General features: G+C 44.3%; 1 protein-coding gene across 3 annotated transcripts in view; it reads right to left on the bottom strand.

Annotated features, from left to right (window-relative positions):
- The window catches only part of PMEPA1 (prostate transmembrane protein, androgen induced 1), a 97,462-nt gene that overhangs the window by 24,900 nt on the left and 58,162 nt on the right, over positions 1-14,400 (bottom strand). For 2 of the 3 annotated variants that reach the window (XM_069243586.1, XM_069243585.1), the window contains exon 2: positions 498-652. In XM_069243586.1, coding sequence (XP_069099687.1) covers positions 498-652 — 155 coding nt within the window. Of the gene's footprint in view, positions 1-497; positions 653-4,604; positions 8,925-14,400 lie in introns of those variants that run through there. The other variant, XM_069243584.1, reaches the window with a different exon arrangement.

The raw sequence follows: 14,400 nt of genomic DNA, 5'->3' as shown, positions 1-14,400 counted from the left end.
ATTGTTATTTAGTATGTGTGATATAGGTGTTATGCGCAGACACAACTGTGGTGCATGGTTCCAGTTCCACAGTTAAGCTGCTTTGGCAGTACAGCACAAGGCATTAGCCAATACAAAGGAATACAATAATAAGTAAGTGCTTCATTGCTGCACTATCACAAATTTTAGCCGGAGAACAACTACAAAAACTGGCATTTGTGCACAGATTACTTCATGTTTTTCCTCCATGCTTATCACTTCCCATCCTCTCACCCTGAACATATATTGCCAGACAGATATTTTACCCTGGCAAATCTGTCTAAGGAAAACAACTCAGGACCAAAGTATTCACTTTTTGCAACCCATACTCAACATGGCTCTCAAAGTTACCTGCTATACAGGCCATATTAACATCTTACCTATGTCCAATTTCCTCACAACTCTGGATGAAATATCCCTGCATCAGCTCATGGGGTGAAATGTGATCAATGAATAGTCAGGAAGCAGAAAGTACTTACTGAAGACTGGTGCTCTTCTCGCCGTCTCCCTTGACTGTGCCTGTTGATAAATGATCGTGCGGAGAGCTTGTAGTGGTTCAGCAAACATGTGATCACCACCACCATCACCATCATGACCACCACAATAATGATTATCTGTACGAACTCCAGCTCCGCTGTAAAACAGAGAACAAAACAGGACGCATTAGGTAATCTGAGAAACATACTGGATTTAAAAACAATGTTTTCCACATAAAGGATTTAAAATCAATGGTTCCCCACTGAGGAACGGCAACGTTCTCAACTAGAGTCAGAAGAATAAACCAAACATTTACTTGAAATACACCAGGATCAAATTTACAATTATATCCTTCAACGCTTCTGCTTTAGTAGGTAGTATTTGATAGAAGAAAACTGAGGGAACAGGAGGTCAAGCACATCAGTATCAGCCATGTGGCGATCCCTCATGGAAGCCTATTTAAGTGTGTCTTTAGGGTACCCCACTAAGGCGAGTATGTAAGGATTTGTAAACATCCAAGAAACGCTACTCTGATACTTCAAAGAATAAGAAAAGATCACAAAACAGAGGGAAGAGAGGACACTGACAGGGAACAATCTCCAAGATGTCAGACATTTCAAAGGCCGTAAAAGACATGATTCCAGTTTAGCAAAAACATGTTTCTCTCACACAACTGCCTCAGAATAAAATAATGCACAAAATTGGAGATTTCCAGAATGTACGTTGAGGAAATGGGCCACAATATTGTAAACACCTCCTGATGAGACTGCTTTGAAAAACTATGAAAGTGGTACAGAACAAGCTCTATGACCATACAAGAGGTGAGTGACATACAACATTTCCTGGATAACTATTTATACAGAATAAATTAACTGTATGTAAATATACAGCATGTGGCTATCCTGAAGCTGTGGCATCTATTCTGCCTTAATCAGTATTTTTTTCGTGGATACTAAAGTCTTGTGAAGCTTAAATAAGAATCGGATGTAAACCCTTCTATCTATTTAGAGCACGATCCCGAGCCAGTACGATTACTATTTTCCACTGAGAATGCAATCCCTCCCAGGCCCAGCATGACCTATACAACACATGAAACACATGATCCACTACAGGCAGGATATGATTCCTTCTTTTGAGAGCGTGCTCTTTCCTCTCCTAACAGTTTTAATCCCCACCCCATCCCTGCAAGCATAATATTATGGTCCTAGAAAGATCATACCTTTGCCTGCCCAAGTAGAAAAAATATTATTTTCCCAAGTAGTTATTATCCCTCCTTTCCAAGCATGACAGTCTCTGGTTCCAAATGGGCCAGCCATGCCAAAGACAGAACACAATCTCTCTTCAAAAATACAGGATGATTGCTCTATTAATGTTAAATGGAATGCTCCTCTGTAGTCATTACAAATTACTTCAGGACAATACTAGTTGAAAAAAATGTCCAAATGATAGCTATGTAAGGCTAGCCGAGATGGTTTTATCAGACCACTTGGGCTTGTGGACAGGCTACTAAAAAGACAAGAGCACAAGAGGCTCCCAGGAGGCATCTGCTGTGCTCTAAAGCACTCAGGACACAACCTGAGAACCATTGGGGATAGGCTGAAGGTAGTCTGCTGGAGGCTACACACAGACAAAACAAGCATTTACAATGCAGTAGGTCTTGCATTTACTTGAGTTGGAGCTCTTGGCATTGCAAATGCATAACTGGACTTTTTTTGCCACAAAAATTGGTCAACTCTTCCGCATGTTTTGATCCTTTCTGACACATAATTCCAGTAGTCCTGTAAATAACTAAAGAGCTAGTAGGCCTAATGGAACATTTTTTCAAACAAGGTCCCTAAAACACAAACTACTCCCAGGTGCAAAACGAAAGTTCCTGCCATAAGAGAGCTTAAAAATACACTGAATGGTGGGATGGGTTACTATTTTGGGGTCCCTATTAACCTAGTGTGGGGACCCATCGATGATCTAGACAGAACGAGTGTGTTGTGGTGAATGTTTTGAAGGTAGTCCCATTGTCCTAGGACCACCACAAGCTGAATTATGAGCAAAAATGTTTTGTATAAAGAATAACCTACAAAGCATTATAGGGCGAGTTTCCACGTGCTGCAAATATTGTAGCATGTTGACAGTAATGCTCAGAACAGCCGCTAGAGGACAACACAAAAAAATAACATTTGTAAGAAACATGGTCTTGTAATTATATAGTTAGCCCCAAGAAGGCATAACCACATTAAAACATATGGTTGCACTGCATTACATTCTATTTAGCCCTTAGGGAGCATAGAACTTTACATATTTTAAGGGCTAGCAGGCTTGCTACAATGATATTACAAACAAAGCCCTTAAAATACAAAGTACTCTTGGCTGCAAAACAAAAGTTCCAGCCATGAAAGAAGTTAAAAAGACACTGAATAGTGTGAGGGGTTATTATTTTCAGGTCCCCATTAACAGTGTGGTGACCCAGCGATAACCTAGACAAAAAGAGTATGTTGTGCTGGACGTTTTGATAGTGGTGGTCCTGTTGTCCTAAGACCACCACAGCCTGAGTTATGGGCAAAAATGTTTTGAAAAAGAATGCTTGCAAAGCATTATGGGGCGAGTTTTCCTGAGTGCAGTGGATATTGTAGTATATTGTGGCATTGGCTCTCCTGCTGTGTCAGGAAAACTTTTTGATGATTTTTGTGTTTTTATTTAGGTAAAGTATTTATCAATTACAAGGTTTTGTTTTAAAGCCATGGAGCACGAAGGGGAGAGAGAAAAGCATAATTGAAATGATTCTGATTAGGTAACCCTGTTAGCAACGTGATGAGCATACCAATACCGCAGATCGAATTTGCACGGTTCACCATGGAGCGCCAAAGGGAAAAACAAAAGAAAAAAGTAGTTTGCCCTCCCAAAAGTATATATTAACAAATGTGAAATAATTTATATAACAGGGTCAGTCTGCAAGGAGTAACAAAAGAGCCTAAAGGAGGAACAAACGTAACGCATTTACCAATTACATCAAAGGATTGTTGAAAGGCAAGCCCAGGAACGAATGAAAGTGAAGGGCATGAGATGGGTGAGTTTAAAGCCCATATACAGAAATAGATTACAACAGGTCAAAAAGCAGTGCTTTTGCGTTGCTATGCTTGACCTAAAAAGGCAGGCATAAAAAAAATAGAGGATAGAGACAAAAAATGAAGATGTTGGCTTCAACCTTTCCACTCAATGCTGTATGTTCTTTGGAAATCAGGACACCATATGCCATTGTAAGAAGGACATGATGTGTTTATGTGCGTTTTGATTGCAAGTACCATGGAGCAAACCGAGACAAAAATACAACTTTACACTTACGGCTTAACAAAAGACAACCAACTCCTGCGGGAAACCGAAGGCTTCCGTACAAGCCTGTTTGGTTGGAACAGTACTACTCACTCACGCCAAGCAAAGACTGGGTGACTATCCCTGCTTCTCACCAGTGGATTTCGCCCCATAAGACAGAGGCCTTCAGCAGCAATGGACTCGTTATCATGCTACTACGTTTTCCCTAGTTACCGGTGCCCATGAAATAGTTTTACGATTATTCTACGAAGCTCGGTGTCATCAGTAAGGTGGCACACAACTTGACGCAAAAAGGTGCGCAAGAGGTTTTATTTACTATAAAAAAAATACCTCAAACATCTGGAAGTCACCGAACTCAAATAAATACACGACCTGAGAGGAAGGGACGTTACTGAATGCAATATTTCCATTCATTTGCCACCCATGCATCTGCACACTTTGGGAGACGGAGTCGCAGAGTATCACATGACGCTGACACTGGCACCCAAAACCTCGACTACGTGTAACCAACAAACTCATCACGTTAGACGGATGAGTTTTTTTTTTTTTTTTCGTTTTCCTGTCTTCAGTCAGGCGCGCCGCGCGAAAGCGATGAGCGCATTCGCATCCCAGAGAGCGCGCGTGCCGCCGTAGTCACGTGGCTCCGCGCGGTCTCCGGCTCTCGACCGCGCGCCCGAGAAAGACGTGCTCAGCGTGCCGGAGCGCCCGACGCGCACACTCACGCTGACAGGCGGCCAAGAAACCGCTGCGTAACTGTCTGCGGAGGAAGAGCCGCAGACGCTCACCTGTCTGGCGGGCGGGCTGCCTGCCTGCCGGGAGAAGAGGCGGTGCCGACCCATGGGAGGGAGGGTGAACTAGAGAGGCGAGGGAGAATGCGGTGGGGAGGAAGGGACCTGTCCCTCTTGCACAATGGCAGGATATCGCCCTCCTCTTTTTGTCGCTGGCCACGAACTCGCCGCGCTCGCACAACCGGCTCCGCATAGAAGGAGCCTTGTTGAACTGGCAAAGATCGTTTTCAAACATGACGAAGCTTTTATGTCACTTTGGCAAAGTCTTCCCTGATCACTGTGAGAGTGACAACTATACGTCTGCTGCTTCTAAGCTCGGTAAACGAAACGTTTTAGTACTGTTACCAGATGTAATGGTAGTCAGTTTACCAGCAACTCCATATATCGCTTCATAATGCACTTCTGCTTCTACGCTCTGTAAATGAAAGGTGGCATTGCTGTTAATAAACGAAAAGGTAGTCAATTTACTGACAGCGGACGACGTCTCAGCCAAGAAAGCTTAACTCACTTAGTCACCTTCAGTAAGGCGATTAAGTGATATATTTATTGTGGTGGCTCACTTCTCATCCTCATCCCCACATAAGAATTTTGTTACGGAACACTTAATTGGCTCCTCTGCTCATCATTTCGGTTAGAGGTGCTAAATAAATAGATGAATACAGAGTACAACCCTTAATGCTGACTTTTCGTCTTTCGGAGATTGATCCTAATGTTAGCAGATATAGAATGGAACAAACGGAGATAAAGTAGTTCACTTATTAGCACCCTCTTAGTGTTACTTTCGACCATTTAAATAGCAGACGACTTCCCATCATAGCCCACTGTGGGATAAATTAGCCCCAGTTGCTCAACTGAAGGACGGATTGTTACAGTACTAGAATAAGAAAGATTCAAACCACTGGCAACAGCTTGCGACATTTATCGACAGCTGGCAACTTAAGGATGAAAATGACCGTTGTGACAAGCGAATTAAATTCAGAAGACATCAGCACATTGGACAATCTCACCTCCATAGTAAACCCCTGAGTGGGATCATTTCTAACAAGCTGATTAATCAGCCAACAAAAGTGTCGAGAAACAATGGAGGGATTTTTTTTTTTAGTGACAAACTAGGCACACCAATGTTTTTATAACACTTGATACTGCAGATGCTGCCATCCACATGCAAATCAAGGCTGCAAGAGGAAGGATGCCGTTTTGATGTTGGATCTGAAGCAATGTTTCTGCTGACTCGGGTCTTCCGGGATTTTATTTTTCCTTCGTCTTTTGATGGCGCGCTATCTCCTGACAGCTGGCAGTTGTTAAGTGCCAGGGAAAACATATAAAATGACAGACCAGCAAGTCCTGTTGGCACCCTATGTCAGATACCTTTCACAGCGTTTTGCTAAACTGCAGATATTGGACGCACAAAAGTAATAAAGTGCAAAACGAAACAAAACCATATTTTCTGCTAATAATCTGGAAGTGCTTGGCAGACACTGCTTCATTAAGAAGGAGGTAAGTATATAAAGTGGGTAAGTGCTGTTCTATCCCATTATGTGCATGCATGGGCAGACATACTAGACCGAACATCACTATGTTCAATGGCTTATATATCTATAGGCATACAGGCACTATGATATGGACCAGTCAACGGTACGCAAGTCAACATTCTATATATACATATATACACACACGCAAGGACCAACACAAATGCACCTAAATGAGTGAGTTATGGGTCCTCTAATACATGGTCACTTATTGATAGTTTGACGAACAGTATATAGTCAGCTACAGATACATTTCTTAAAGTAGCCACTCAATGATAAGTATAAAGATGGACAGACATTGATGCACAGATTAACAGTATACGTGCATGAAGAAAGTCATTGGTCTATATGGTGGCAGGCATCTCACTGTGGAAAAGAATAAGATCACCAGTAGGGTTTAGCGGGCAATCAGTTATAGGCAACACATGGACAGGAAGGCAATTATGTGGAGTGTTGGAAATGGCCCTTTTTGCAGGGTTATCCCCAAACTTTTCACCTTCTTCCTCCTATGTTTCCCAATTTGTTTTAGCTGGTTTATTGTGTCTGTGCACTTTAGCACTGGTCTGTGCACTTTATCACTGCAGATCAGTGCTAAAGTGCAAGTGATCCCGATGTAAATTGTATTGGTGATTGTTTTATTTATGACTGGCATATTTGATTTACTGGTAAGTCCCTAGTAAAGCACACCAGAGGTGCCCAGGGCCTGTAAATCAAATGCTACTAGTGGGCCTGCAGCACTGATTGTGCCACGCACATGGGTAGCCCTGTAAACATGTCTCAGACCTGTCACGCAGTGTCTGTGTGTGTAGTTTTAAACTGCCAATTCAACCTGGCAAGTGTACCCACTTGCCAGGCCCAAACCTTCAGTTTTTGTACATGTAAGGTGCCCCTAAGGTAGGCCCTGGGTAGCCCTTGGGGCAGATTGCAGTGTATGTTAAAGGTAGGACATGTAATGATGTGTTTTACATGTCCCGACAGTGAAATACGTCCAAATTCGTTTTTCACTGTTGCCAAGGCCTACCCCTCTCATAGGTTAATATGGGGGACGACTGTCTTTAAATATCTTTTAAGTGCAGTTTCCCAGTAGGAGCAGATACAGGTATGGAGCTCACAATTTAATATATGGAGCTCACAATTTAAAAATACACCTTTTAGTAAAGTTATTTTTTAGACTGTCAGTTTGAAAATGCCACTTTTAGAATGTGGGCATTTTCTTGCTTAACCATTATGTGCCTCTGCCTGCCTGTGTTTTTCATGTCTAGGTCAGACTGACAGTTGGGCTGTTGTGAATTCCCTCAAGACAGTGACATAAAGGGAGCTAGGGTGTAGCCTGCATATCCTGAAGGGTTTCCTGGGCTAGAGTGGGAGGGAGAAGCTGACACTTTCACCTGAAAGACACCTGAAAGGGCTGTGCCTGTTCTCACACAATGCAAGTGTGTCTGGGGTCACGCTTACGCAAGGCAGGATCTTGTGAACAACAGAGTCTTTCCTTTGAAGTTTGCCTACTTCAAAGGCACAAAGGGGTATAAGTAGTGGACCCAAAACCCCAGACTTTTCGATACTTCTGAATGAAGAGGAACCTCTGCCAAGGAAAAGTGCTGAAGAGCTGGAGGAGGAGTACTACCCCTTTGCTGCGTGTGCTTTGCTGGGTTGGCCTGCAGTTGCTGCTTCTGCCTTAAAGAGGACAAAGACTGAACTTTGCTGTGTATCCTGCTTGTGAAATTTCTCCAAGGGCTTGGAATGGAACTTGTCTCCTGTTGGAAGTCTCAGGGACATCAAAGAATTCAGCTTCATCTGCCTATAGCACTGGGAGTGTTTTGTGCTGCAACAGAAGAAAAACCACTGCAACGCAGTCAACAATGCAGCTGGCTGCACAGTGACCTGACAACACCACAAAGCCGTGCCCCACATCTCACCACAGCCCTGGTCTCATCAACGACGCCACCTGATGCCATTACCGAGCCTCTGCTTGCACCGTGACCTGTGGGCCTTGCACTCCTCATCGCCTTGCTCACACCGCAGCCTTGGCATCCCCGGCACCACCGCTCCATGCTGACACTGATTCCACCGCCTGCACAGTGCCCATAGGACACCGCTCACGAGGTACACAATGCACGGTCTCATCCCACCCCGCAGCCCCTGTCCACTGACACCAGCACCATTGACTCGCGGGTCGTCAAAAGAGGCACCTGTCTGCACTGCAACCCATGGGTACCGCACAGAGCCTGCCCCTTTCTGCCGCCTTGGGCCTACCGACGACAGCACTTCAGCAACAAATACGCTGCTGCCTGCACCGTGACCGGTAGACACAGCTCGTCGCACTGCCCCACTTCACGCCACAGCCCTGGTCTCACGGACACCGCAGGACGCCGTCACCTGGCCGCTGCATTCACCGTGACCTGTGGGCACCGCACATCGCATTGTCCCGTTTCACACCACAACCCCAACGCCATCCACACCTACGCTCCTGACTTAGTCATCAGCCCAGAGTTAATTCTGCAACACATGTGACTTCATGGGCTCGACGACCCCCGCACCGACCTCCGGAACAAACACCTGCGACGCTGCACTCCAGATCTCATTGTGAGGACCATGACGCCCTATATTTCCAAGGTACTGTTTGTGGGTCTTCTTGACACCGTAGCTGGCTCGTAACACAGCGGCTAGCCTGAACTGTTGGATTTGGGGCTATCACAGCATTGTGAACAACAGACTGAGCTATTGACTTCAAGAAACTGTATTTTTAAGTAATACTTGCAAAATTCATATCTTTATTATGTATGTTGGATTTTTCTCATTTTGGTCTTGTTTTACACAGATCAATATTGGCTATTTTTCTAAAACTGGTGTGGTGTCCTTTTGTGATGTTTTCACTGTATTAGTGTGCATTTTGTGCAAATGCTTTAAACATTGCTTCTGATTTAAGCCTGATTGCTCATGCTAATCTGCCAAGGAGTGTGAGCAGGGGTTATTTGAGTTGGGTATCTCTCTTATTCAGTGAGGGTCCCTATTTGGACAGGATGCAAACCGGCTGCCAACTAGAGACCCCATTCTAACATGGAACAGTCAGGATGACTAAAAAGGCAAGGCAACTCACTGGTGGCACACACTGTAATGTGGACAAGTACAAAACCATGCTACTCGGTTTTAGGTATGCACGTGAACACATGGATGTGGGTTAGTGTATATGAATAGTATGTGCTCTAGATACTATCCACTAATGGGAGCTCAATTTAGATGTATACATATGGACAGGAAGACACTAATGTTGGCTAATTAAGATGAAAAGAATACTGCAGGGTGAGCGCTCTCATTGATGGCAAACAGTACAGGTCCACACTAGCTCTTTCAGCCACTCAATTATACGTATGCATGTGGCAGATGGATGAACAGTAAATTCGCTCCAAGAGAGTAAGACCTCTCATTCATGGGCAAACACTGAAGTGTGGAGAGCTACAGAAGCGTGCTAAGCAGTAATGGGACTTCAGCTATAGGTATGCTGATGGACTAACACTTTTATGCAGACAGGGTTGTTGCAATCCTCAACTGCAGCCTGAGTCCAGTTCTGAATATATCCGTGGTAGGTCAACACTAGTGAGAAGAGGATGCAGATTAAGGCTGATCTCCAGTGCAATTGAATTCTTTTTATGTATAGGGCAGTGAATATAATATATATATATATATATATATATATATATGTATATATATATATATATATATATATATATATATAGCAGTTTAAAGGGATGCTTTAGTGTGATATGTTTCAGGGTCTATATTATACCAGTATGCCCAGAAGAACTTTCAGTTTCCATGCAATTGTACAGTCTATGTCCATGGTAGCCTGCAGTTATAGATATGGAGGGGTGCAGGCTATTATCAACAAACCTCCAGGGTGATACATCATAGGCTTCTGGTGGCTGTGGGTTTTGATAACTCATTAAATCAATGGGATAATATAATCATTCCCGCGGATTACACTCTGAATCATTTAAGGAGTCACAGGGACCTCAGTCAATAACCCAAGACTGAGAAGAAATATGGAATATATTCTGTTTTGTCAACAGATAGCGCAGAAATTGTTCTACAAGGGCTTGGTTCATTTGGAGGGCTGATCATGTCTGGCTTCCTTCTCTACCTTCAGCATGAAGGTTAACATTTCGTTAATTGGTTTTGAAGATCTTTGACACAAATAACATAAAATCTCATACAAAAGAGCAAATGGGTGTCTCCTGCTAAAGATGTTAGCAATAATATAGCAGTATGGTCTGTATAATTTAATGGAGACCACTAATGTCAAAATCCTTTGAAATACATTGAAAAAAATAACAAGACCCAAGCATTCTTTAACGCTGCCATAAAAGGCATGTTCCCCTTGCGCTCTCTCTTTGAAACTAACCCATGCCCCTGAGAAAGTATAATTGATGCCTCACACACTGGTTGATGGTGCATAAAGGCTGGGCTCTGATGAAACAGAATAACAGTCTGCTCAAGATAACGCAATGTCAGTGTGGAACCATGCCTTACGTTACTAACCCCCCTTTTCAACAGTTGCATTTCTAAACCATATCTGAAGTGCCAAACACAGGGAATTAATGTGATGCATTATGCATGGCGTTCACAGCACTATAGTGTGACAAACTTCTACTATCTCTGCAAACGAATTAAGATTGCTCAGTAGGCTAATGCAGTTGTTGTGTGACCGAAGGAATTGCGTCTGTCACTGAAATATCACACGTCAGGCAGTCCATTAACAGTGGCTTCTGGCCTTTAAGCTACTGTGAGCCATAAAACGTTTAAGATACTCACAACCCCTACTACTTTGACTAGGCACTGATCAGTGGGAAGAACTTCTCGAATTGCTCAATTCGCCCCTCCACCTAGACTAACAGGCCACGCCTCCTCCAAAGCGACATCTCTGCTCTGACGTAAACAAGGCAATGAAGTGGCACGTGAGGACCGGAAGAGAAACGCTCAGCTGCCGCTTGGCCTCATTTAAATATGGGCTTTCATTGACTTTGCCACCATTGCTGCTGCGTAACTAAAACGGCATGGGAGTCTTTTGAGCCCGTTGTTCTTTCCCAGCCGTGAGAGGTTAAAGGTAAGGGGAACCCCAGCAGAATCTCAAGCCAGTTGTCCTCTAGTTAACCGTTCTCTCCAGGGGGCAGGCGCGCTTGTTTCCTAGACAGCCCCAAAAACTGGCAGGCGGACAGCTGGTCGGGTGGGGATGTGGGGTCTGGAGACCGGAGCTCACTCAGGCCTCCATTCCCAAGTCTCGCTGCGCATACCATAACAGGCCAGTGCCCCCTCCCTTTAATGATACGGGGAGGTTAGGAGGTTATAGACGCCATAATGGAGCACGACTCTCTGTCTGAGGGCAGTGGACCACCACAATGGGATCCTTATGGGAAGAGCCGCCATTTGCATTTTAGTGAATGAGACGCTCACATAAAGGATGAAACATCCCTCTGTGTAGAGCACAGGCGGTAGCAGGTTCGGAAGCTAGCAGACCCACATTTCTGCTACGCCTCCCTTCCCCAAATACCCTCTCGGGATGGGGATACTTGGAAATCGTCCGACTGGATTTGAACTTCACAACTTGGCCTTGTCCCTTACCTCTGGAAAGTGACATTTATACACAACAGCAGTGTGGACTTGAAAGATTCCAGGTGCCAAACAAGGAGATAACTCTGAGGGCTCAGTGTTCGCTGTAGGTATCTGTTTTCAATCTGCAAGTCTCAGAGGCAGGGTCGACTCCGCCTTTCATCACTAGGATCAACAGACACGAGCGCCACTGAGCTAAATCACACAAAAACAATGGTTAAAGCACCAAGAATCACTTTAGTGTTTCTGTGCGTAATAGGGCTACGACTGTGGTCTTTACATGACTCGCTATATGTATGACACACATTGCTTTATCTATTTTCGAGCACACTACTAACTTAAATGTCCCTAGGCGACAAAACAACATAGGGCGCTATTACAGAACTAACATTCACTCCTGCTTTCAACCACAAAAGCACTTACGGGGGTAGGTAGGTTCTAGCTTCAGTCTTTTCTTTGTAGCTTTGTAGTCAGCGCTCAACCTGTTGTGTTTTTAATAGGAATGGTGATACTAGCCCGTCGGGGCGGACATAGTTAATAATTATCTGTATAAATCCCGCCTGGGAAAGTCTGTGGAATCGAACTAAGAAAGTACATTCTGTCTCTGGCTGCCCTGGCCTTTCAGGATGACCCGGGCTCCAGCAGCTCCGCTTGGCAGCGGCTGGGGAGGCTGCTTCGTAAGGTGCCTGTGCCAGGTCACAACACGCTTACCGCTGCACACGGGGAGTGACGAAGGCTGCAGCCAGTCTGGTTTAGTTTGGCTGCATTTCGGAATGTCGTAAGTGGGCATATCGTCTGCCATAACTATCGTGTCTATATTCCACCTATACGCTGGTACTACAACTAGTTTTACAACAGTGGTTCTGAACCTGTGGTTCGAGGAGGCCTAGGGTCCGCGATGACAGCTCAGGGGGCTGCAGCTGTTTCACGAAATTAAATATGAAAATTGATATAGTATGTGCTAACAAAGAAGCAACATTGTAAATGTGTGTGTGTGTGTGTGTTGGGGGGGGGGGGGGGGGCTGCAATTTTCTTAGGCCGCGTTCCAAAGTTTGGATAAGTACAGGTGGCTAAACTTTTGAGTAGACATTTATATCACAAATTTGGCTTGAATATGCTATTGTTTACACACAGAAGTACTTTTAATCACCCCAAAAAACAGCACTTTCAAGTTCATACACGCACGCGCACAACATGGTCCAGAGGAAATACATGTAAAGAGAAAAGATACATTTCTACCAAGGGGAGGAGGGTAAGCTCTCAGAGAAAGCCTGCTGCAGCCGACTTTGACGATCACAGATTGTTTGTTGGTGATCCAAAGAGTCTTGGACAGTCCAATGTAGTTAAACCAGGAACTGCTGGTCATCCATGGACCTTGGAAACTGAGGGCCATAGCTATCAATCAGCTATGTTAATTGCAACACAGAGGCATTTAACAGGTTGAGCAATGTCCAGAAAGTCTTCAATGATGCCCATGGATTAAAAGAAAAACCTTAGCTGTAGTGTGGAAATTTCACGATTAAAAAAAATGGACAGCATAGACATTGTGTGAGTGACTGAGTCCCAAATATAATATCTATCAAAGGAGATCTGTCCCAGAAGGTCATACACCATGCAAGTCATCCCATTATTTGCACAATTTCTGATCACATTCCTTTTGAGAGAATCGTTACATTAAATTGCACAGTGTTTGCCACAAAGGAGTCTTGACACAGTAAGAGACTTGCAATTCAATTCGCACATGTGTTGTCTCTGGTGCAAGCATTAAACTGAGTCATTTATCACCGCTGTGATGCCCTCTAAAGAGTTGCTGCATTTGGCAATGGATGCTTGCTACAGTGCTACTTTTCAATTATAAAAAAGGGCTCACTCGATTTTCTGCTCTAACGTTTTCCCAGGGACGCATGATGGATGCTGTAGGCTTCACGAGACAGACTGGCTAGAAGCGGAAGCAAGGTCACCTGAATTTAATTGGGTATTGTGTGTAATTCTGTATGCAAATTTTGAATTGAAGAGGTCCAACTGATGTGCTAGTCAGAGATGCTGGAGGGGACCTTGGGGTCCAGTGCAGCATGGCGTCAAAATTCTCTGTGGATCACCAATCTCTGAACTCCGATAATGACCTCAAAGATCTCAACCCTGCTGCAGGGTCATAGACTTTATGATGCGTGATCCTTCTCTTAGAACATCGTTATATGAAATCTTTAAAGTGAACATTTTTTGTAGGCCGCAAAAGACATAGGCTTTGCTCCTCGCTAACGTCCTACCTGTGAGCAACAAAGCCCAATTCCAAGGTCACTATTCTGCGCAGCCCTTCCCTACATATGCACCCACTTTTAGTTCGAGGCAGGCCAGGAGACCATTTCTGCACAGTGATTCAATCATATACCTGAAATGCATCAGTTTCTATCACAAAGGCAGATGTGCCGGTTTCTGACATGGAGGTACATGCATATCGTTTTCCTACAGTGGGCAGGAGAGGTTATTTGAGGTGACAAGTGGGGCAGAGGCTGAGAGAGGGTAAGAGGATGCAAGGTGCCCATTTGCCACAATTCTCCAGGAAGAATTGGGGGCTGTGAGAAGTGGATGGGGTAAAGTGGCGGTCAAAGTTTATGTAGCAGGGGTACAAAGTAAGAGATGCAGAGTGGTGTAAGGAGGTT

Source organism: Pleurodeles waltl, chromosome 7 (assembly GCF_031143425.1).
Source record: "Pleurodeles waltl isolate 20211129_DDA chromosome 7, aPleWal1.hap1.20221129, whole genome shotgun sequence".
In the NCBI taxonomy this organism is placed as follows: domain Eukaryota; kingdom Metazoa; phylum Chordata; class Amphibia; order Caudata; family Salamandridae; genus Pleurodeles; species Pleurodeles waltl.
This window is presented reverse-complemented; position numbering and strand designations above follow the sequence as displayed.